This window comes from Nematolebias whitei, chromosome 11 (assembly GCF_014905685.2).
Source record: "Nematolebias whitei isolate Nwh7 chromosome 11, NemWhi1, whole genome shotgun sequence".
Classification (NCBI taxonomy): Eukaryota; Metazoa; Chordata; class Actinopteri; order Cyprinodontiformes; family Rivulidae; genus Nematolebias; species Nematolebias whitei.
The window spans coordinates 13,231,700-13,257,831 of NC_056508.1; the positions used below are offsets into that span (position 1 = coordinate 13,231,700).

Here is a 26,132-nt window from a genome sequence, read left to right on the forward strand (position 1 = left end):
TGAAAGGAGCAGTAAAAGATTGTAAACAGATCTAAAGATTTGAAGGATGGAAAATGAGCTCAATTAATTTTCTATGAGATAAAAATGGCAGAAAGGGCTAAATATTTCAAAAAGCTAAAGTTGCACCAATACCAAAAGTCATACCAGGATTTTCCTGAAAGAGCTGAACATTTTGATTTATGATTTGTTGAAATAGCTTGAAAACTGTGGGATGAGAACCATGCTGAAAAACGTACAGTAGAAAAATGGATCACAACAGTGTGAATGCCTCATAAACAATCACACTATTAGTTTGAGGAGAATCTGTGACGCAGAAGCTGTAACAAGCAGATGGAGAATTAATAAACTTTTTTTCAGCTTACCAAAGGAAGGAACAAACAAAGGCACCTCAGAGACAGGAAATCCAAATTAGACTAAGCATAAATTTTAACCTGAAAACTTCAAACAAATGAAACGAGCTGCAAACTGAGGAGAGAAAAACAGGCAGGAAAGGACCTGGTGAGGATCAAAGCAAACTGGGGGGTGTAACAGAAACCAGAGGTACAATAGAAATGTCAAAAAATGACGTCAGTCTTTTCTCAGGTACTGGAAGATGTTATGGGGATAAGGAGAGGTAGGTGGTAGATGTACGTAAAGATCAGAAACGTTGCATCCTAACTTAAATTTTTAAAGAGTCATTTGTAACATGCTATTCAGTGGTGCTTGAATGTTTGTGAACCCTACAGAGTTTTCTATATTTCTGCATAAATATGATCTAAAACATCATCAGATTTTCACACAAGTCCTAAAAGTAGATAAAGAGAACCTAGTTAAACAAATGAGACAAAAATATTATACATGATACTAATAATATACTGTACAGAACATCTTCAGCTTTGGATGTTGGTGGTTTCCTCACATGAACTGCTGCTTCAGATCCTTCCACAACATCTGGATTGGATTAAAGTCAGGACTTTGACTTGATCATTCCAAAACGTGAACTTTATTCTTCTTGAACCATTTTTTGTTAGAATCACGCGTGCGTTTAGGGTCATTGTGTTGCTGCATGACCCACCTTCTCTTGAGATTCAATTCATGGACAGATGTTCTGACTTTTTCTTTTAGAATTCTCTGATATAATTCAGAAGTCATTGTTCCATCAATGCTGACAAGCCGTCCTGGCCCAGATTCAGCAAAACAGGTCCAAACCATGATTCTTCCACCACCATGTTTCACAGATGGGATAAGGTTCTTCAGCAGGAATACAGAGTTTTCCTTTCTCCAACCATAACACTTTTCATTTGAACCAAAACATTTATTTTGGTCTCATCAGTCCACAAAACATTCTTCCAACAACCTTCTGGCTTGTCCACATGATCTATGGCAAACTGCAGACGAGCAGTGATGCTCTTTTTGGAGAGCAGTGCTTTTTTATTCAACCCTGCCATGCACACCATTGTTGTTCAGAGTTCTCCTGATGGTGGACTCATGAACATTAACATCAGTCAATGTGAGAGAGACCTTCGGTTGTTAGAAGTTACCTTGGGGTCCTTTGTGACCTCGCCGACTATTCCACGCCTTGTTCTTGAAGTGATCTTTGTTGGTCAACCACTCTGGGGAGGGTACCTTAGGGTAACTTAGCAGATGTTTGAGGCCACTTAGAGAGGTCAAGATCGAGCACTTCATATATTTTTGTAAGATATTCCAGGAAACAGGAGCGGAGTGGGAGAAGGCCCTTTTGCCAAGTTCAGTCCTCACAGAGGGAACACTGCAGGTAATAATGTCCTGAGAGCGCACGCTGTAGCTGCACTCATGCAGTGACATATAGGAGATGTTTGAAGGCAACAGACCAAGAAGTGATTTAAAGATGAAAATGTACCAGTGAGAGAGTCTGCATGAAGTTAACGATATCCAGTTAACCAGTGAATATAGGGTGCAGTGGTGGGTACGGTAGTTACATCCAGTTATGAATCTTAGTGCAACGTGATAGACAGCATCCAACATCTGCAGGGTGCTTGTAGGGGCATTCTTTCGTGCTGCTATTGTTAGGCGTATTGTTTTTGTACTACTAGTGCTTAGTGTATTCTTAGTTTTAACATATTTCTTAGTTCATATCTTGAATCTTGTTACTGTTTTTCTCTACAATGTATACTTTTGTTGGATGTAACTGGGACCCTGTGTACACAATTTTGTTCCACCACATGTACCACATGTGGTGTGAATGACAATAAAGAACCGTGACTTGACTTGATTCATGTACCGTAAATAATGTCACCATAGTCAATGGAGGGAAGGAAAGTCACAGTTACAAGCCGTTTCCTAGCGTTCAAAGTTAGACAGGATCTATTTCTGAAAAAGAAACCCAGTTTAACTTTCAGTTTCTTTACCAAGTTTTCCACGTGAAGCTTAAAAGAGAGATGCAAATCGACCAAGATACACAAATATTTGTAGGAATCGACAAACTCAATAGGAGCACCATTCGAGCATAAAATAGAAGGAAGAACTGCTGGGACCGACTTCCTGTTTGAAAACAACATCTCTGGTTTTGTCTGCGTTTAGGACAAGTTTGAGATGGAACAAATCTGAATGGATGATGTCGAAAGTGGATTGCAAAAGCTGGAAAATCTTAGCAACTGTTTTAGCTCGACAATAAACAACTGTGTCATCAGCATAGAAATGTATGGATGCATCAGGGATGCTCTGACCTATAATACTTATGTAGATTGTAAAGATGGTTGGTCCTAAGACTGAGCCCTGTGGTACACCATTGTTAGCCATTAAATAACTGGAAGAAGTACCATTATGTTACAAAATATTATATATCAAAAATATAAAGTGTAAAAAGAAACAGTATACAAGGATCTAAGATATACAGTACACTAAGATAAATGCTAAATGAATGTGAAACTGTACGCTGAAAAATCTAAGATATACGCTAAACACTAATAATGTAAAGCAATACGGCGCAACAACAGCAGCCCATGGGTATGAATGAATACAGCAGCATGAGATCAGAAGCATGGATAATCAGCAGCACAGATAAATCACATATCACCAATTAAAGTGGCATTAAAGTGATTATCCTGGTTAGAGATTCATGAGTCTAACAGCCTCAGGGTAGAAGCTGTTCCTCAGTCTAGTGGTTCTACACTTAATGCTCCTCAACCTCCTGCCTGAGGGGAGCGGGACAAAAAGTGTGTGTGCTGGGTGAGTGGGGTCCTTCAAGATGCAGGTGGCCCTCTTCCTGCATCTGGAGGTGTAAATGTCTGTGAATGTGGGGAGACCAACTCCAACAGTCTTCTGTACAGCCTTCACCACTTTCTGCAGAACTTTTCTTTCTGCAGCTGTGCAGCCTCCATGCCACATGTTGATGCTGGAGCACAGGATGTTCTCCACTGCACACCTGTAGAAGGAGGTGTGGTATATAAAGGTTATACCTTCATATTTTTTATTTCCAAGATCAGAAATGGTGCTTTTAAAGAGAACATAATAATTAACACAAAGTAAACGGTAGCCATGTGATGTGTACTTATGTCGTATAAATAGCTCCTTCTCATAGTGGATCAACCAGTTTGCTGATCCACTACAAAAATGAACAAAATGTTTCTATTTTTTTTCTTTTGGTTTGTTTTTTGAACGTCCAGAGGACCAGACTTAACTTTTTTAGATTTTTCTACCTGGATTATTGAGCATGCATCAGGATATTTTTTGTTATCATTCTCATAATGGACAGACATTTATGGCATAATCACTAAATTACAGACAATCCCCCCCCCCCCCCCCAGAATCTAGTAGATTAAAAGATATGGATTTAAATTGTTACTATTATGGTTCACGAACAAAGAACCACACATCATCATTGACCTTTACTTCATAATCCAGTTTAATAACGAATGAAGACTTAAAACTGAAAGATATTGCTGAAATTCTGTGTTCGTCTGTCTCTCCTTCCTGTCCTCTCAACCAGCCGGTCAAAGCAGATGGCTGCTTGTCCTGAGCCTGGTTCTGCTGGAGGTTTCTTCCTCTAAAAGGGAGGTTTTCCTTTCCACTGTTGCCACTGTGCTTGCTCAGGATGGGAGACTGCAACGAAGCCAAGATTCAACTTGTCTGCTGGATTCCTTAGATAGAGAACTTTACTAATTGGCTTTTATGTTTGTGAATGTTTCTGTAAAGTGCTCTGAGACAACTTTGTTGTGATTTGGTGCTATATAAATAAACTGAATTGAATTGAATTGAAAGACCTACTCTTACACACACACACACACACACACTTGGTCCACTCTGCATGTACGACCTTTTTGACAGCATCTAGATTTTATAAAGTGCTGTCTCATTCACGCTGTTTACACAAAAGAGCTTTGACGTGGAACAGGACTGGAGCTCAAACTCACACCCTCCAGTTAGAAGATGATTCTTCTACTCCATATGCAGCCTCTCATCCTCCACCCTCGTATTTATTTACATGGCTGCCAAATGTTCCTGCAAAGTGTTGTTAGATATAATAATCTGTTTCTGACTGAAAGGATGCTGCAGGAAAACAATGAAGCTTCTATTCTGAGAACTTTACCGACAGCTAATGGAATCAACAGTGTCTGTCTCATGAACCACTGAACAGCTTTTAATGAAACATTCAGGAAGTAATCATTTGGTTGACATCTACAGCTGGTTTCCATTCAGACTCATCCAGTTCAAGATGGCTGTCCCAGTAAACACAAAAATGGCTATAACACAGCCAGTTTTACAGATGTTGAGCTGAAATTTGATGTAGTAATAACTGAGCTTTGTCCCTGAAACATATTATGAGTACAACTCACTGTGTCACACCTTTGCTCTAAAACTTTGGGATTAACTGTTGTAGTTAACCCAGTTTGTCTGTTAGCAAATTAAATCTTAAACCACTGAATGAATTTCAGTCAAACTTTGAGAAAGTCATTATTGTCTGAACATTTACAGCTGATCAACTGTTGAAATCATTCCCATTCAGGATGACTGCCACCGCTCATCAACTTGAGACTGCACAAAAATGCCTATATCTTAGTAAGACAGTTACTGAGACAAAGTCTGGTGCGGAAGTGGCTGACAGTCATTCACAACATGTAACAAGTGCTTCCAGATCACGCAACATATTGCAGAAGATCATGTTATTTGTAAAGTTTGACCAAAACGGCTACGACGACGCCATTTCTCAGCCTGAGATGATCTTTGTCTAAAACCCCGGCATAAAAAGCAACGGATGTTGTGCCACTGATTGCAAACAGTTAAGTTATTCTTGTCATGGCTTCAGTCTGCAGAAGAAAAATCAGGTTCAAAATAAAACTTGAGCTTTTTAGGCGTCCCCAACAGAGAAACACAAAACTAAAGGGCCACATTCAGACAGGGATAACAAAGAATCAAACTAAACCCTTAAACTTTGATCATTTTATCATATCAGCTGTGGAATGACAGTCCTGCTTTAACACATACAGGTGCCCAAGACTTCAGGTCTGCAAAGACTGGGAAAACATGGACAATACTTGGACTTACTGCCCCCTGCTGGTTAATCTGAGCCCTAATCTAAACTGTGCTGCTACTGAGGAGGGAGCACAGAGTTGGGCGAGGTTGTAGAAAATTCCCTTTCAAGCTTAACTAAATGACACAGAAAAGGGAAATATACAGTCTTCCTAACAGAGAGGATTTTCTTTGAAACTACAGCAGCACTAAAGACCGACAGGTCTAAAAAAAAAACAACCTGTTCTTGTTTCTTACATGATTTAACCTTTGCTTTCGCTTCTCTGTTGACAGGTCAGACGTCTCCTGTGAAATCACTAAAACCTGTAAGTTCAACTTTGTTTTTCTTCGTTGCTGTAAGTGAACGTGTGGTTTAATGAAAGTGATGACAAACGTGCTGCTGGATTATTAAAGTGAACAGCTTTACTTCTGTCACCGATGTTGGGTGAAGCTGCTGTTCGCTGCATTATTCAGGAAGCCCACATTAGGCGGCGCCTTTTTTCTGGAGCTGCGTTTGGGTAAATACACCGGCTCTGTGCAAACAGCAACTTGACATCCCTCTGTGTTTGGGTGTGTAAGATGATACACTATGTTCAACAACTTGTCCCTGAACTGTTCCTCCATGCTGCGCTTTGAAAACAGAGGAGCTGAGGCCCAGACAGGCTTCCTCCTACTGTTCTGTTGCTGAAACACGATGTTCTTCACCTTTGGATGGACTATTTTAAAGACCTTCTATCATGCAAAGTAAATCCATCTGAAATGTTTATTGCGTCCTTGCCGCTGTAGACACAAATCACTGAGACAGAATATTTATTAAGGGTGCCGGTGTAGCACGCTCATTAGTATTCACCTGTTATTCTTCATTCTCCATCACAATTTTTGATTTGCTGCTCCTGCTGCTTTAGAAAAGGCCCCAACAAAAACCCGACATCAGACCATGCAGCTCAATCAGGAACAGTTATCTTTGAATTTTGGTAGCGATACATCACATGGCATAGATGAAATGTTCAGCAAAAACAACTTTTAAAAGTTTCTCTGTACATAAAATGGGTTTTAGGCCAAACAAGTGAGAAAGACGGGCCCTGTTTGGACCTCAACAGCTCAGGTACTTACGGCTGAAATATCGGTTAAGAGGGGTCACAGAAACTTTGACTTTACATGACTGAACCACTATTTTGATATAGTTAACATTTTCTTACACAACAACAAAGATTTATGATCGTTGAAGATTTTTACACAAAATGGTCAACTTGCCTGACTTATTGAGAGTGCTATCAGGGAGTGAGGGACATGTGGTTACCATGGCGATTCTGCTGAGCAGCTAGCTGCAGCTTTTGCTCGTGGTTAGTTGTCCTCTGTTGTAGTGCGGAGGTGTAATTAGAAAACCCGTCTGTCTGTGCATGTTTTGAGCACATATATCATGCCATCCTGGTTATTTGTGAAATCTATGCTTTCTAGTTTTCATATTGCTTAACTCTATTGTTTCCTCAAATGACTGAGGTGGTCCAAGGTTAATCTATGGTGGCCAAGGCCACCATTGACCACCCCCTGACTCCATTGTTGTACCTGGTGGTGGATATAATTGCTCCCTCTCCTCACCAGAATCAGTCACTCTGTGCTGCCTCAGACAAGCAAAAAATAAGTAAATAAACTACTCTGTTCTCCACAGTGTAACTCCTTCTCACTTGAATATCTTGCATGAAAAACATTAAGGTTTACTAACAGTCCCTGTTCAGCTCCAGTCCAGAAAAACACTCATCTTGAAAACCCTCAAACATGGACTGTTCAAGCCCCTCAGCGACAGGAGACAACAGCGTACCACTTGTTTATGAACATGTTGCTGATGTTGATATTGTGTTCAACTGTTCCTAGAAAGTCAACGTTCTGATTCTTTGCCTTGTAAGAATTGACGGGTTTCATGAAGACACTGTTATATCATCAGTTAGGTACTCAGCTGAAGATATTTGAGGGGTTTTTTCTCATGTCTGTGTGTGAAAGAAGTGTTGAGTCTAGTAAAAAGGCTGAAGTTACTGATATAAAGCCTTTAGGGTTTAATGGAGAAACAGATAACTGAGCCCCTCTAGCATCGCCCCCTTGCTTGTGGTTTTGATTCATCCTTGTTCAACGTTTGCCTTGTTTTCATTCACCTGAGGTCACATACTAACCAGCTGTTTCCCCCTCCCTCTGGTTCCTGCTGTGAAGTGCACGGCTCCCATGTCCCACACCGGGTCCCAGCCCAGCCTCCACCAGACTCCTCACGCTGTCTCCCAGCAGCTGTCCCACCCGTCCTCCCAGCCCACCGTCCAGCAGCAGAGGCAGGACATGGCAGACAGCACAGAGACCCTCAGTGAGCAGGAGGCGCTCCCTGTTTCTGCCAGCGGCCTGCGCTCAACTTCACCCAAACCGGACCCGTCTGAGCTCTACCTCAAGTCCAAAGCATTGCTGGACAGCAGGCGTAAGGGACAGCAGCTTTATTAGCTTTATCACCTGCCAATCACTTCTGACATTAACTTACCACACTTTGTCCCTGTTAAAAGTATTTTCATCACCTGCTGCCAACAGGCAGACAATGATAATGATTTGGCAGTTGTATATCTGTCTGTTAGCGAAATAACTCATGAACCACTGAGTAAATTGTAATAAAACTTTCAGAAAATAATCAGTGGATGTACATCTATTAATGATTAACATTAAAAGTCTGTTTGATTCAAGATGGCCGACACACCCAACCGAACTTAAAATGCACAAAATGTCTATAATGCGATCAGTTTTACAGATATTGAGCTAAAATTTGGTGTGGTTGTAGCTGACAGTGATCCGTAACACATATTCTGATCGCTAACAGATTGCACAAGATCTTTATTTACAATTTTCACCTATTAAATTATTTCTGTTGGCAAAACAGCTCATGAGCAGTCATCAGATTTAAACAGAACAGTCTGAAATAATAATCGAAAAAGCTTTTATAACCAATTCCTTTTGACTCAACCAAGTTCAAGATCTTTGGTAATTCTTTTGTCTTCCCTCTGATTCTGCAGAGATGAAAGTGTCTGTTTTCTAAATGATGGATTTTAACATTTTAATTGTGTTTTTCACTGAAGAAAACCTTTGGATTTTGAATGACCGTATTTCCCTTTTCCTCTTTGCAGCGCTGAACACCAAGGACCTGGACGTGTTCATCAAAAGAAATCAGGAGTCAGGGTTTGGCTTCAGAGTCCTGGGAGGAGAGGGTCCGGATCAGCCGGTGAGAAGCGGCTCCAGCTGAAATGAGCCACGGTTGCTGCTGTGACCCAATTCCTCAAACAGAACCAGCAGCAGTCAGACGCTCTGAGCTGCTGGGATGATCACATGCTTTGAGATGATAAACCAACAAAGAGCAGCTCGTGTCTTGTTGTCTGAATTCTATTATTTTATTTATTTATTTCATTTTTCTCTGATCTAACTACTGCAGCGTGTTTAGAGTTATTTTAGTCATTATTGTTGTTAAATATATAAATGATGATGATGATACTGTCAAAAATATGTTTCATGTTCAGACCGATGCTATGAATTATATTTTTTGAAACTTTTATCTTTTTTTTTTTATTAAACTTTATTTACAAATATTTTTCCCACAGAAAACCAGTGATGTCTCTTTAGTTCCCTAAGAACCATTGATGTCTGAAACCAGCTGAATATTTGTTCTGATTTTGGCTGCTGTTTGCTTTTAGCTTAGCTAGCATTCTGCTCCGTTCAGCTAACCTTTTTCTACTCTTAGCTTTTAGATAATTTTTTGGTGCTTTTGGCTTCTAGCTAGCATTTCAACCCATTTAGCTAATATTTTGCTACTTTTAGCTTGCAGCTAAAGTATGGCTAACATTTAGCTGTTTCTTTTGTACTATTAGGTTTTAGCTACCCTTATAATACTTTAACTCTTAGCCTGTTTTTGCTACTTGTAGTTAGCCTTTTCAATACTCAGCTTTTGGCTTATCTTTTGCTACTTTTACCTAAACTTTTACTGGTTTTAGTTAGTGTTTTTGATACATTTAGCTTTTAGCTAATGTTCTTTCTTTTAGCTTTATCAACTGAGTTTCACCTTTTTGAAGCAGACTCACTCTGGTTTTCTGTGGGATTGTTAGTTTTAGCTGTTTTCGCTCTGTGTTTGCCGTGATTCAGGTCAGTCTAACCTCCTCCTGCGCCCACAGGTGTACATCGGTGCGATCGTCCCACTGGGTGCAGCTGAGAAGGACGGGCGCCTGCGCGCCGGAGACGAGCTGCTTTGTATAGACGGCGTTCCCGTCAAGGGCAAATCCCACAAACAAGTGTTGGAACTGATGACCAATGCCGCCCGGAATGGCCAGGTTATGCTCACCGTCCGCAGGAAGATGGTTCACTCAGGTAGGCCTGCTTTCAGTCAGCTCTCCTTCTTCGCCCGAGGGTGCCTAAAGCTGCTTCTTCATATCCTCGTTTGGCTGCGATCAGGGAGCTGGAGGAGAACCTTGGAGAAAACGGCTTTGATGTGGGATTAACTCTGTAATGCTTTAAATTTTACTCTGGGTCATTTCCTTCTTGGAAAAAATTAGACTAAACCAGAGAAATGTAATTTCCTGTGAAAATACTGTGTGAATTGCTGAATGATTCTTTGCTGAAAGAAGCAGAAGAAGCTGCAACCTGCTGAAAAGGTTTCATCGCCAAACGAGTTGAATTTGAACAGCTGACATTTGCTGAAAGCAGAAAAATAAAAGCTGAAGGCAGAATAAAAATGGCAGAAATATAGCAGAATAAGCTGAAATAAGCAGAAAGAGACAGAAAAAATAAAAAAGTTGAAATTATTCAAAAGAATCACAAGGCAGATATGAGCAGAAAAGGACACTGGTAAATATTCTCAGTCATCCAGGACATAGTAAATTCAAAAAAGTTCAAGACAACAAACAACTGGACTTCATTTGAAACTTCTTCATATAAAGAATAACTGTTCTAGAATTGCGCCGGCCGCTCAAGGTGGCTGCATGTTGGAGCACTCTGAGATGTTGCTTTTGGAAACTTTAATTCCTCTTTTTCTGGATGTAAATCACATTTTTTGGATGATAGTTTCCTCTGGTATCAGATGCTGGAAGGATTTTTACTGAAACTTTTTTTAGTTTTGGACATTTGTTATGATTCGTCACCATGGCAACAAGGCAGTTTTCTACAACCAACAGCTGATTAACATCTCAAAAGCTCAAATAATATCTCAACTACAGCCCCAAATCTCTAAAGAGTTGAAAAGGATGTTATGTGGACGCATTCTCATCTACCTGCCAGCTGTGCTCGAGTGCCTGACCACTGAGATCCTGGAACTAGCAGGAAACATGGGTCATGACAGCAGAAGGACAGGATCGTCCCTCGGCACCTACAGTTGGCTGTCCGCAGCGACGAGGAGCTCGGCAGACTGCTGGGAGGAGTGGCCATCACTCTGGGAGGAGTTCTGCCCGGCATTTGGGCAGTCCTACAGCTCAGGGGAACCGAGAGGCCAGCCAAGTCTGAGTGGACGGATCGGACGGCATCTGCAGCCAGTTTCTTAGGATCCACTGTGGGATGGACCTTTACAAGAGATCCTACAGCCATCAGCATCTATAACGTCTCTTAATGAAATGAGGATAACGAGTTACAACAATAAATAATTTCCCTTGTGGATTAATAAAGTATTTTTGAATTGAATTGAATAAATAAATAAATAAATAAAGTCCAATAAGTCAAATAATAAGTCAAATAAAGTCCAGTTGTTTTTTTGTCTTGAACTTTTTTGAGCATAAAAAGTAGGTGAAAAGCATAAAATAGTTTAAATTAGCAGAAAAGCTGAAAGGAGCAGTAAAAAGCTGTAAACAGCTCAAAAGATGTGACGAGAGCTGCATTCATCTTCAAGGAGAAAAACATGGCCGAAAAGACTATTCATCTATTATCTTTACCCGCTTCTTCCTTTTGGGGTCGCGGGGGTCACTGGTGCCCATGCGTGTCCAGCTGTCACTGTGCGAGAGGCAGGGACACACTGGACAGTTCTCCAGTCCATCACAGGGACACACAGATACAAATGAGACAAACCAATTTAGAGTTACCAGTCAGACCAACATGCATGTTTTTGCTCTGTGTGAGAAAACTGGAGTACCCAGAGAAAACCCACGCATGCACGGAGAGAACATGCAAACTCCACCCAGAAAGGTCCCCGGCTGGGATTTGAACCAGGGTAACCTGCTCGCTGAGAGGCAGCAGCTCCACCAACTGCGCCACCGTGCTGCCCGCCGAAAAAGCTAAATATTTCTAAAGTAAAAATTGCACAAACGCCAAAAATATGACAAATAAAGAACCTTGAATCCTTAAAATATCAAACGTACAGAAGAAAAATGGATCTCAATAGAAACACACAAGATAAAAACTGACTGTATACAAAGTGGATATTTTTCTAACAAGAAAATGTGGAAAAGCTGATTTTTCTCTCCACTTAGAGAATGAAGTTGTTTTAATGTGAGGAGGAGGATTCTGTTTGTTGAGCAGCAGTGAAAGTGTTGAGCTCGTCTCTCCTGCTGCAGCCTCACAGACGCTCCACACTTAACTGCAGAAATGAGGCATCACTCTTGAAGGGTTCATGCTTTTTACAGCGCAGGAATAGAAAGAGTTTCCCTGGAGCAGTCCCATTAAAGACCAGCTCTGCAAAACAATAAAACAATAAGAGCAGATATGGGTAAAATGTCAGAATAACTTGCTTTAAAATGCATTCATGTTTAGTGTCAGTCAGACAAATAGAATATTTGCTCTGCTAAAGCTGCAGTTTTGGGGGCTTATTCACAGAACAGCCCCATGAACAAAAACTGGGAACGTTTTGGAACATTTGTGTGTCCGTGTATGTTCATGTGTCTGTTAGCAAAATATCTCATGAACCACAGGATGGATTTGGATGAAGCTTTCTTAAAGTCATCATTAGATGTTCTTCCACAGATGATTGTCTTTTGGAGTGAATATAAATCCAGATGGCCGCCACAGCCAGATGACTTTAGCAAACATAAAAATGACAATGAATGGGTCAGTTTTGCAGACACTGAGTAAAAATTGTATGTGGTGAAAGCTGAGAGTCATTTTTAACATATATTCCAAAAGCTAATAGATTGTTTGAAGTCTTTTTGTAAAACTTTGTCATTAACTGTTGGTCCACAGTGTCTGTCTGTTAGCAAAATATCCCATGAACCAGTGTTCAGGTATTGGTGAAACTCCCAGAAACGAATCATTGGATGTAACTCGACAATTGGTTAACTTTTGAAGTTGATCCTATTTCAAGATGCCCCCCACAGATAATTAGTGCTATCAACGCATCAATGGGTAAAACTCAGTCATTTTTTCAGATATTGAGCTAACATTTGGTGTGGTAGTAGCTGAGAGTCATCCTCTAAACATGCTTTAAGTGATAACAAATTACAGCAGCTCTTTATTTAAAACGTCGGCATGCAACACAGCAGGCCATAAAGATTTTTTCAAACAATGCTTTTAATTACTGTGTATTCAGAGGAGTGTCGTCCAAATCAACAAAGAAGCACAAACTCTTTAGAACCTGGTTCAGTGTGACCCTGACGTGTGTCCTGGTGCTGCATGTCGTTGTCAGATGATGGGGAGGAGGAGGACAGCAGCCAGCAGCAGGTAGCATCAGCTCTGGTCAACAGCTCTCCCAAGACGCCTCGCCTCGAGGCGCCGAACACCGCGCCGCCTGCTCACACCTCTCGGGCGGAGAGCTTCAACGTCACCCTGCAGCGCAAAGACCACGAGGGCTTCGGGTTTGTCATCCTCACGTCAAAGAACAAGCCCCCGCCTGGAGGTTAGCATGAAAACATTCCACTTCCTGTGGTCAGTCTGTACACTTCCTGGTAAGAAATGAAAGTTTCTCCTCTCTGGCCTGGAGGGCCATGAATGGCGCTGAATGTGCCGAACTTGTGATTAAAAACCTGATTAGCCTGCCACTCTCTGACGAGGCTGTCTAATATTAACACAACTGAAAATGATGTTTTCAGTAATTCTCCTGAGGGGGAAGCATCATCTGTGATTTGAGGGATTTGGATCTAATGAAGTACTTTGGATGGGCTCAGATATTACAATAACACAGGAGCAGTTCTGGAAGCAGGAAATGTTCGGAGGGGAAGGTTCAAACAGAGACCACTGACATGACACAAACTGAACTCACATTTTTCCTGCTGCCCCCCCATGGGGTATATACTATACATTTTTTCATGTACCATTAAAAAACATAATCTTTTATTATCTAATAACGTGTTTCCTTGTTTGTTTGTTTGTTTTTTCTTTCTTTGTCCTTTTTTTGTAAATTCAGATCTATGTGATTTATTGTTTTGGGCTTGAAGTGTAGACCTGAAGTTATTAATAAATGAGTCACGTTCATGATCATGACATCATGATCATCATACATCATCATCAGTGGATGTAAACTTCTGACCAGAACTTTATGTACACTCAGCAAAACGCACAATAATTTCTACACATCGATACATCTTTCTTCTATATTTCTCATTGTTTAAAAGGGGTGTAAAGATCAGAATCAGAATGTCAGAATAAGCTTTATTATCATTGTACTGAAATAGAGTGAGATTATGTTTGTACAATCGTCCAAAAGATGGGCGGAGTGCACGTTGCTGCTGCTCCTTGAAAGCATGGCCCCTTATTCTTTTTCAGAATATTTTTACATCAAAAATGGGAAAAGGCCATGACGATAGGATAGTAGTGTTACATAAAAGATCTCTTCACACCTTGTCCTATCAGGATACGATTTAAAACATCAAAAAACTCTACCAGCAGCACATTTATAGACACATTACATATTCATCTGATGGCAAGATGGTGAGATTTGTCCATGAAGCACTTCCAGATAGTACCATAGTTCCTTAGTTTACACATATTCCAGGAGAAATTTGATAAGTCGGCCTGCTTCGAGACCAAACGGGGGAGTCGGTTTCAGATAAGCCACAATTGTTGATTTTTTTCAGGCAGACTGTTTTTTTTCTCACCAGCCTTGAGTCCTGCTGGTATTTTCGATCCAAAATGCCCAGATTTGTGGGCATTCCACTGGTCCGTGCTTATGCGCCCCCTCCAAGGTCGTCTCCAACATGCTGGCGAGTCTCAGAGCTGCAGGTGGCCTGTGATTCTCACAAATTACTTCCATCTTACGGTTTAGCTCATAAATCAGCTGATTTTGAGTGCTCGAAGCACAAACCAAACCTTCACACAGACTCGGCGGTTTTTCCATGGCAGAAACTTCTGCAACATGGGAATCCGCCGATGCCAAAAAGTAGAAACCCTGCTATCATGTTTCAATTATATAAACGGCTTTGGCATCCTCCTGAGACAATACAGACAGACACATCAGCTCCCAAACTCCCCAGGGATCCTTGACGTTTCCTGCCGCGTGCGTCTCAGCGGGACATGAGGGTTCTCCAGGACCCTGTCGCTTTGTTGAAAACATTTTAGCGATTGCGTTGAAAGTCCAGCTGACCAGAGCCATGATAGTAGTTTTAGTTTTGGAAAAAGTGTAAAATAGGAGCTCCAATACACTGACAGAGAGCAATATAAAGCAGGAGGAGGACAGGAGAGCAGGAGGAGGAGGAAAAAGTGTCCGCCTTGCACATGAGCGAGTCAAGAAAGAGTGAAGAAAGATGTAGATGTTCCTGAATCAGTGCTGTATAAATATGTTTAATGTGCTTTTTTGTTTGTTTGTTTCAGTAATACCTCACAAAATTGGTCGAATAATTGAAGGCAGTCCTACAGACCGGATCGGTCAGATGAAAGTGGGCGACCGCATTTCTGCAGTCAACGGTCAGTCCATCATGGAGCTGTCACACAACGACATCGTTCAGCTCATCAAGGATGCAGGGAATACGGTCACTCTGACGGTCGTACCTGAAGACGGTGAGTTGGACGAACCTCATTTCTATCAAGCTGTAAGGAGAGCAGAACTGTTGACACTCCAGTTGTGTGCTTCCAGATGGCGCTCCTCCATCTGGAACAAACTCAGTCAAGCACAGCCCGTCAGCCCAGCACAGAGCTGTGGGCCAGCAGCCTCCCAATTACCAGGACAGGTACGCAGTGAGCTGACAAAAGATCAGTTTAACTTTGAGTCATTGCATGTGGACAAATAATATTTTTTGTTCCAAAAAAGTCCATGCTCAATAATCCAGGTATACAATCCAACAATTTTCAGTCAGGTCATCTGGACACTTTCTTTTTTCTTTGTTTTTTGCTGAAACGTTTCACCTTCCATCCAGAAGGCTTCGTCAGTCAAGGAAACGCACAACACAAAACTGATTCTTCCTCCCAAACAGCTTACTCCAAAGTGGAACGAACCAGTTATGTTGGTGCTAAGATGGTGTCTTTGGCACACCCCTCGACAGTCATGTCAAACTGGTTCAAAACCAATAAAGTCCATGCTCAATAATCCCATCCCAAAATAGACACCATCTTCAGAACAAACAATAACAAACTTCAGACTCAAACTACAAACACCAAACAATAGGTGCAGATCTATCTGGAGCACATGTTTGTGAGATTTAATTTGAAAGAACTCCACAACTTTTCAACCTTTTCACCTGAACCACCTTCAGAGGTAGTCTGGAACCTTTTTTTTTTTTATCTCATTGGAGCCAGTGTGGTCACTTTAAGCTCTAATGGGCTGAGTCAGTCACAGGACAATGGTCTGAGCAGCACCTCTGATGTTACACTAAAGCCTCCAGTATAGTCGGGCGTACGTGAGTCCACGGAGGTCCGCGCATACCGGATTAGACTCGAAGCGGACGCCCGCAGGGCATGTCCGTGCAAAGCTTAATTTTTACGACCGCATACTTGTCCTCGGTGTCGCACAATAAACTGTCTGGTGACGGACTGTTTTGTATGTGACACCAATGTATTAAATTCCCCTTCTTCATCCCTGGTCTGGTTTAATGGCCTTTTCTTTAGTTTTTTTGCCAAGAGACAAGCGATCTCTTCCTCCTTCGTTGATGCCATGACTGAAATTGTGAGAAATTAAGGAATTTGTCACGAGTGAATTAAAATCAGGTCCAGCGTGGCTGCGGGAGGGTCTGGAGATTTCCTGGTGGGCTGATCTGATGTGTGGGCTGCAGGGCCAGCACTCCGTTTTTTATTTTTTATTTTTGAGAACTTTTTTATTAACAACGTATAAACACAGAGCACCACTGGGGCTAGAGCTGCCAGCTCTCGGTTTTTTTTTTTTTTTTTTTTTTTTGCAACCTGTCAATCAATCCAGTAGGCGTGTCAGCAAATGACAAATCGGTGAACTCAATTTGTCCCGAAGGTAAACACCCCTTGTCTGTGGAGCTTACAGCAGCCACTCAAGTGGACGCTCGAGTATGAAGTCTCAACCCTCTGCGGACAGAGTGCACAGTTTCCACGCGGCTGACAGGACGCGCGAGTATACTGGAGCATTTACCGTGCAGCTGCATGAAACACCTCACCATTGTCAGCACCGTGTTCCACTGCCGTGGATTTTAATATGTTCAAATCTCCCGCTCTGACTCTGAGCTCTGTGTCGTCAGTGTAGATTAGAATGTTGTGTAGGTTTGACCAAACTTCAGCAGGAGGAACTGAAGTCCCACTCAGCTGCCAGCTCGCTGTAGGATGTGTTTGTGTCTGTATCTGCATACAGAGCGGGTAGATGACAGCCGCTCACTTAAATGTTTTGCGGTACAGCTTTATCTACCAGATGTGAACGCTCTCAGTCAGAGCTGGACTCACCCAAGACAGATGTTAATACCAGGTCTGAATAGGGACTCAAAGTCCCATACCTTTAGCACAATGGGCGGCTGTGGCTGAGTGGTTAGAGCAGTCTTCCTCCAATGGAAGGGTTGGGGGTTTGGTTCCACCAGCCAAAGTGTCCCTGGGCAAGACACTGAACCCCTCAATGCCTCCGATGTGTGTCCCATCAGTGTTTGAATGTGATGAAGCTCTGATTAATCTCTTTAGAATGTTTAGTTCAATCAACTTTGTAGAGATCTAGTAGAATGCTGTGTGAATGAGTAAATGAGGCACAGATTGTAGTGTAAAGAGCTTTGAGTGTCTTGATCAGATAGAAAGATGATATATAAGTACAGTCCATTTACCTTTTAACACGATGGCTCAATGGTTTGTAAAAAGAGCAAATGAAAGTCCCTCAAACTGGAGCCAAACCAGTGTTAATGAGTTAAAAAAGTGCATTCAGGTTATCTTCCAGATGTTTCCAAATGTTTGCTCTATCTCTACTCCTTTTTTGGTTCTTTTAAATTTGGTATAAACAAAAGACGGAAAAGTAATAACAAAGTCCATGCTCAATAATCCAGGTGTACAATCCAACATTTTTCAGTCAGGTCATCTGGACAGTTTCTTTTTTTTTTTGCGCTGAAACGTTTCACCTTCGATCCGGAAGGATCTAGGAGGTAAGCTTCGAAGGCGAAACGTTTCAGCACAAAAAAGAAACTGTCCAGATGACCTGACTGAAAAATGTTGGATTGTGTACCTGGATTATTGCGCATGGACTTTGTTGTTTTCAACCAGTTTGACATGACTGTCAACAAGGAAGAGGGCCGGCAATGGAGGAGGGGGCGTATCAAAGAGACCATCTTATCACAAGCAGAACTGGTTTGTTCCACTTTGGATTAAGCTGTTGGGTGAAGAATCAGTTTTGTTGTGTGTTTCCTTGACTGATGAAGCCTTCTGGATGGAAGGTGAAACGTTTCAGCACAAAAGAAGAAACTGTCCAGATGACCTGACTGAAAAATGTTGTAAGGAAAAGTAATCTTTCCAACATGAAACATTTAAGATGTTTTTTAAAGATTTTGCATCAGATTTAAATGGGGGGGAAAAAAGACGGGCCTTGAAATCCCATCACCTTTCACTTTATTCTGGCCAAACTGGAGCATACCACTGTTAACTTACAAAACAACTCAGACACTGAGTCCTCCTCAGGAGACAGGTCCTGTGCAGGTTCTGCTGCTTGAAAACGTAAATTAGCCCCAAACATCAAAAAGCACCTCTGGTTCTGTGCTGCCATGTGGCCCATTACCATCGCTTGTGGTCTTGTTATCCAAAAAGACAGAAAGTCCCCCTGATGGTCATTCTTCAGACAGAGAATCAAAGGAAAAGATGGAGGATTAAAGAAGTGTCTTTGCTTTCTTTGATCTTTCTTTCAAACAAGATTACCTGTGTCGGACCTTTAATCCGCCACATTCCACCATCATCATTTCCGACCTTCTCCTGTTCTACTGCGCAGCCTTTCCACGTGTTCCTCCTTCTTATTTTAGCTGTCTGCTCGCTCCTCCGCAGCACGTTTACTCCTCTTCGTTTAATCACAAGCACATGCCTCGGTCAGCCCAGACTCACAGGCGCCTCAAAAATGAGAATATTGTGAAATGTTCAATTTTCTTTGTCAGTCACTTGAGAAAGTGAAACTCACATAGATCAGTTACATAGAGTCAAATGTTTTCAAGCATTTATTTCTTGTAATTTTGATGATTATGGCTTACAGATAATGAAAAACTAAAATTCAATATCTCAGAGAATGAGAATATTATGAAGAGGTTCAATATTTTAAACTCCTGGTGTCACAGCCTGATCAGCTGATTAACTCCTTCATGAGCTACAAATGTAACATTCCTCCAGTCCAGCCACTCCTGAACCAGAGACATCAGAAGTGTCTTACCTGCTGAGGAGACAAAGAACTGGACTGTCTCTCAGTGTCCAATGTCCTCTCTTCAGATAAATGTTCACGTCATTTATAAATCAAGGTCCCAGAGTCTGGGGGGAGAGTGGCGAGGTCCAGAATCCATGTTGAAGTCCTGAGTGAAGTTTCCACAGTCAGTGATGGTTTGGGTCCATGTCCTCTGCTGGTGCTGGTCCACTGTGTTTTCTGAGGTCCACAGTCCACGCAGCAGGACATTTTAGAGACTTCATGCTTCCTGCTGCTGACGAGCTTTATGGACATGCTGGTTTTATTTTCCAGCAGGACTCGGCTCCTGCCCACACTGACAATGGTACCAGAAGCTGTCCGTGGAAGATTCTAACCATCTGAGACACTGAGTTTTGTTTTTTCATTATTTTTAATCCATAATAATCAAAATTACAGGAAATAAAGGCTCTAAATATTTCACTCTGTGAGTAATGACTCTATGTAAAATATAAGTTTCACTTTCTGAAACAACTTGACAACAAGAATGAATGTTTTCAGAATGATGTAATGTTTTAAGATGCACCTGCAGTCATGAGCTGCAGCTGTCGACTCGGCAGCACGGAGCGAGTGAAGTCTTCTCCACAGTGGAGCTGCAAAGAATTTCTCAACTCTGTAGATGGTGTGTCAGCTCAGATATGTTCCCACTAAGGCGCCGTAATGAGCTCTGCGAAGCGTTAAAGCGTGCCGCTGTTATCTGTCACAGACGTGTAGAGACAACACAGCTTGGAGGGGTTCCTTTTCTCTGTGCGGGTTCAGTGATGAAACCAGCAGAGGGAGGCTGTTGTTATTTTATTGTCTTCTCCTCTCACTACATCATTATTTCCCACCACAGAAAGGTAAACTTGTGTATGTAGTTTCCAAAATGAATTTAAAGTTTAGATTCATCTGATCACAGAACAGTTTTCCACTTGGCCTCAGTCCTTTTGAAACGAGCTTTGGACCAGAGCAGACAGCAGTTTCTGGATGGTGTTCACACACGGCTTCCTCTTTGCCTGATAGAGCTTTACCCTGCATGTGCCTGGTGAACCTCTGCCCGTTTTTACTTCTGACAGAGCCAGCCTCTCTAAAATGTTCTTTTTATACCAGTTGTTTTACTGACCTGTTGACAAAAAACATAATTAGTTTAAAAATGCTCCTCCAGATGTTTCTTATTCGTACCTCACAATTTTACAGCCTGATAGTTTTTGGAGATGTGTTGCTGCCATCAAAATCAAAATGATCTATTTTTTGCACACACATAAAGGATACAATATTTTAGATTAGAAGAATGTATATGTTTACTGGGTTCCATTTTAAATACAATATAGACTCATAAGATTTAATTATGTTTTTAATTTATATTTCACACAATGTTCCAGCTTTTTTTAAATGGGGTTTTTATTTATTACAGTCATTATTGTGAAGGCAGATCCAGGATGTCATATTGTAAAGTTTTCAGATGATACAAACAATGATGAGTCCAGCTACAGGCAGGAGGTGGAACACCTGGAGAGCTGGTGGAGGAAGAACAACCTTCACATCAGTGTGAAGAAGATGAAGGAGATGATCATAGATTTCAGACAGAGCAAACACACCTACCCACCCTGAACATAGGAGGATCTGCAGTGGAAGTGGTCTCCAGCTACAAGTACTTGGGTGTACACCTGAATGACAACCTCATCTGGAGCAGCAACACCACCAGCCTGATCAAGAAAGCTCATCAGAGACTCTACTTCCTCAGGCAGCTGAGATGAGCTGGTCTGGGAAGCTCAGTCCTCACCTCCTTCTACAGGTGTGCAGTGGAGAGCATCCTGTGCTCCAGCATCAACATGTGGCATGGAGGCTGCACAGCTGCAGAAAGAAAAGCTTTGCAGAGAGTGGTGAAGGCTGCACAGAAGACTGTCAGAGTCAGCCTCCCCACCATCACAGACATCTATACCTCCAAATGCAGGAAGAGGGCTACCTGCATCATGAAGGACCCCACTCACCCAGGCCACACACTTTTGGCCCCACTCCCCTCAGGAAGGAGGTTGAGGAGCATTAAGTGTAGAACCACTAGACTGAGGAACAGCTTCTACCCTGAGGCTGTTAGACTCATGAATCTCTAACCAGAATAATCACTGTGAAACATCACATCATGTTGCTGCTGATTTGTTTCATGTTGCTGCTGATCTGTTTCATGTTGCTGCTGATCTGTTTCAATGTTGATGTGTTCATGCGTGCTCATCTGCTCACACAGACTCATGTTCATGTTTGTGCTGATGTTCAATGTTTTTATGCTATTAGTGCTTAGTATATTTTTAGTTGATGTTTTTTCTTAGTTCATAGTCTTGGATCAATCTTAGATCTTATTACTGTTTTTCTTTTACATTTTATTGTTGGATGCAACTGGGACCCTTTGTACATAATTTTGTTCCACCACATTCACCACATGAGATGCGAACGGCAATAAAGAATCTCTGAGATGATTAGGTTTTTTGCCCCCGAGTGTGTGTGTGTTCTTGTAAATGCACTTTTTTGGGGACTTTGCATTGACTTCCATTCATTTTCTATATCCCTGATCCTTACCTTAAACCTAACCATTACTAGTACATGCCTAACCCTAATCCATCCACAATTCACACCTTAGTCCTGAACCTAACCCCCCAACGAGACTTCTCTTTTTGGGGACCTGGCTTTGGTCCCCAAAAAGAGCAGTTTGTTCTCACAATGCATGATTTTTTTTTAAATTGGTCCCTACAATATAGCCTGAAATAAAAATGCACACACACACACACACAGGGGTACTGAGATGGTGAAGAGCAGGGCTATTCAACTTCATTAAAAAAGTGTGTGTGTGTGTAAGTGTGTGTGTGTGTGCGTGTGTGCTTATGGTTTTGTTTTTCTGTCTAAAATATCTCGTTAGCCACTCTGCACATTTTAATTAAGCTTTCAGTAAGTACTGAGTGTTCTTCTAAAACAGATTATTTTTAGTTAATCTAAAGTCAACTGGCTGCCATACATTATCACAAAAATCTCTAGCTGTCAGTTTGACAGATATAGAAAAATTAAAATGGTTAGAAATTAAAATGATGTGGTAGTAGCTGAGAGTCCTTCACAGCACAAACTAAAGGTGAGCTCACACACGTCATTATTCGGATTTGACCAAAGTATTTCTCAACATAACACGATCTTACTCTAAAGCTCGCAGTGGGCTGAAAGCATTCTTTCAACAAATGCTGGTTACGTCTCTGTGCTGTACCACATTGTAACGTGTTTTGGGTTATTTCTGTGTTAGAAACGGTGACTCTGAGGTGAAGAACTCACTCCAGCCGAGTGAGAGAGGAACCTTCATCACATCAGGCCCCAAACAGGTGAAGCCAAACTTCAAAACTTCGTGTTTGCAGTAAATACCCAAATGTTTCTCTCAAAATAACTCGTCGCTTTTTGTCTGGGAACATCAGGGCTGCTTTGTGGTGGAACTGGAGCGCAGCCAGCGGGGCTTCGGCTTCAGCCTGAGAGGAGGGAAAGAGTACAACATGGGTCTGTACATCCTGCGCCTGGCCGAGGACGGGCCAGCTCTTAACGATGGCAGGATACACGTAAGTCTCCTTTACTTATCTGAACTGTAAATGAACCAGGTCTGGATCCTACTGTACACATTTTTACACATCAATCTGATGGAAAAGATCTAAGACAATCAACACTCCACAACAACTTCACTTCACGTGCTCAATTTCTAGGCAAAAAGAATAAAACGTGAACAAAGAGAGCATGTCCAAAACACCAGCGGTGTACCATCTACACCTGCCAAGTCATTTCAGTGTAGAAGACCAAATAGATACAAACATGAACAGCTGTCTTTTATTTCTTGAACCAGCTGTTTTTACAAGTGAAAAAAAATACAATGAAACTGTAGTGAACCAGATGACCTGATGATCTGACCCTCATCTGACCCTGATGACCTCAAATCTACCAGATGGACAGAGACTGTTATTTTCATTGATCTGAATAAGTCTGAGCCATCTGATGACTTTCTTTCTTGAATTAATCAAGCAGAAAAGACAATCCCCTATAATCATTACTGTCTTACAAATGTTTTGATAATCAAATTGTGTTAGTTTCACTCAATGCTTACAGGTTGAAAAGAACTACTCATTTTTATTTTACATAAACAGTAAGTAATGATTTTATTCCCCATTCAAAGGAGAAATCAGGTTAATATGCATTTCTTGATTTTCTGTCTGAAATGAGCTAAGCTCGTAAGTATGTGAAAGGTTGGTTTTCGGTCAACTAAAATGTTTACCGAGAAAGATGTCATGTTTAAACTTTTTCAGAAGATTACCAAGAGTTGACTCCACGAAGTCTGCTCTCCTGCAATAATCTCTCTGTCAGTTGTTAAAACAATCTCATTCTCTGACCTTGGCTTAGATAACATCTTACGTCACAAAACCACTCCTCTTTCTGGTCCATCCACGAATCAGAAAGCTCTGAAGTAAACTCTGAAGTAAACTCATTTAAAATGTGACAACTTCCCGGTTCTGGCAGAGTGCAGTAGATTCCATGGAGTGCAGTAGATTCCATGGAGTGCAGTCGGTTCCAAGAGATTCCAGAGTTAGAGTTATGGAGAGTTTTGGAGTTGGAGTCTGAGAAGATCTGAAAGAGTCTGAGAGCTGCTGACAATGAAGAGTCAGAGTTGCCGAGAATCCAGAGACGTTTTGGGATTATAATTCTGTTTTGAACTAACCACGCACGACTCTCCAAGGATTTTAGCTGTTCTCAACGGAGACGCTGATATCAGTCTGAAGGATTCTTACTGAGGTGATCTATCGTCAACAAGGTAACGGTTTCTTCTTCGACTAAAGTGTACCTGGGACAAGCTGAGATACCTGATGGGAGCGTGCAATTTTCTGGTCAACAGATATTAATTCCCTCACATATTTCTCTGTAAGATAAATCTCAATTTCCTCTTAAACTCACCTCTCTCTCATAAATCTATACAGATATTTTTAGAAATATCTGAAGCAAAGTCCTCAAATCACCGCCGAGTGATTTGAAGTTCATTATTTGTGAAACTTGTCTGTTATTATTTTCATATTTTGCCAAATTAATGTAAATGTTTGATGTTAAACTTTGATTCTGAAAATAAATGACTCCATTCATTTGATGGGTCAAAGATAATAACGTCTCTCGTTCGCATTTCTGTTAAATTCAATGCACGGCATTACACAGTCAGAAAAATGAAGAACTCGTGAATATAGTATGCATAAATATATACCACATATATTTGTCATACAACTAGTGACACGTACCCACGTGACTCACTACAAAACAAAAAAATGACTTAAACATCTGAAACTGAGATAAAGAAAAATGCATATAGAATATGAAACATGTATACAACATGTAACAATATGAAAATATAAATAACGTAGAAATAATATTTTAACAAGTAATCGAATTTAAAACTATTCTCAACTTCTTTTTTAAATAAATGTTTTATAAAGTATCAAAACCTGGCATTTAGTTTAAACTTTTATTTCTTTAATTTAAACATTTTTTCCTCAAATAAACAAACACTTTGGTCTTAATTGAGCTCGGTATAAAGCAGGCTGTCACTAACATCCTCGACAGCTGGTGGTTGTCTTTAGGCCACCTTTGCAGACCTTGACCCATGTATGGACTTTGCAGAGTCTCAGACATTAAACATTAAGAACGTGCTGGGCTGAGCATTAAATATAATAGAGCATGAAGGGTATGCACAGAACTTCTGTATAGAGGTTATGATGGGTTATCAATGCGATAGCAGCTTATCGGGGTCCGGGGTGAAGCAAAGGGGTGTGAGGTGGCAGCACGTCTATGATGTGGGACCTACACACACTGCGCTGACTTGGTTATCAAGAGTTTGAAGCGTGACTGACTATGCTGGACTATGATCATGATTGTGACAAGCTCATGGAAACAACATGTGATACCTGTTGTGATGGAGGCGTGGTGTGTAGCTACATCCTCACATGGTCTGATAGTCATGCCAGGGCAGGAGTGCAGAGCACACTAAGAGAGCAGGAGGAACAATGAAACTCACAGGAAGAAACACTGACAGATAAAATTACAGACAACTAGAGACAGGACTGTACACAGTATATGTGTTGAAACTACGAAGGACAAGTGTCCCCCGGTGGCTGGCTGCAGTATACGTTTAAGTCCAACCCCTACATTCAAGGTTCAAGGTGACTTTATTGTCATTCACATCACATGTGGTACACGAGGTGGAACGAAATTGTGTACTCAAGATCCCAGTTACACCCAAAAATAGCAAAAATATAAAGTCTAAAAAAGAAACCGTATACAAAGATCTAAGATACGCTAAACAACAATAATGTAAAATAATACGGTGTATTAAACAGCAGCCTGAACATGAGTCGGTTGTAAGGAGATGGATATGAATATAGCAGCTTAAAGGCAAGAGATCAGCAGCATGGATAATCAGCAGCACAGATAAAGTCACATCACCGATTAAAGTGGCATTTCAGTGATTTTTTTTCTGATTAGAGATTCATGAGTCTAACAGCTTCAGGGTAGAAGCTGTTCCTCAGTCGAGTGGTTCTACACTTAATGCTCCTTAACTTCCTGCTTGAGGGGAGCGGGGCAAAAAGTGTGCGTGCTGGATGAGTGGGGTCCTTCATGATGCAGGTGGCCCTCTTCCTGCATCTGGAGGTGTAGATGTCTGTGATGGTGAGGAGGCTGACTCCAACAGACTTCTGTGCAGCCTTCACCACTCTCTGCAAAGCTTTTCTTTCTGCAAAGCTTTTCTTTCTGCAGCATGTAATCCAATGGGATGGTTTCCTAACAAAGAAATAAAAATGCGTTTCAAAGTTTGATTGTTAGGACTAATTACCCATACCCTGCTGCTGAATGTTCAAACGTGCATTTCTACAAATGTTTTGCTTGAGTTAGTTATTGGAGGCTTTAAAAAGTCATTTTACAA

The 26,132-nt window shown here is 41.3% G+C and overlaps 1 protein-coding gene across 1 annotated transcript in view; it reads left to right on the plus strand.

Annotated features, from left to right (window-relative positions):
- The window catches only part of magi3a (membrane associated guanylate kinase, WW and PDZ domain containing 3a), a gene marked incomplete in the record, with an annotated part of 248,896 nt that overhangs the window by 218,233 nt on the left and 4,531 nt on the right, over nucleotides 1-26,132 (plus strand). Inside the window, 9 exon segments of the mRNA XM_037684665.1 lie at nucleotides 5,761-5,792; nucleotides 7,669-7,921; nucleotides 8,616-8,710; nucleotides 9,651-9,843; nucleotides 13,076-13,285; nucleotides 15,196-15,381; nucleotides 15,458-15,551; nucleotides 22,443-22,518; nucleotides 22,609-22,746. Of these exon segments, the coding sequence (XP_037540593.1) occupies nucleotides 5,761-5,792; nucleotides 7,669-7,921; nucleotides 8,616-8,710; nucleotides 9,651-9,843; nucleotides 13,076-13,285; nucleotides 15,196-15,381; nucleotides 15,458-15,551; nucleotides 22,443-22,518; nucleotides 22,609-22,746 (1,277 nt within the window).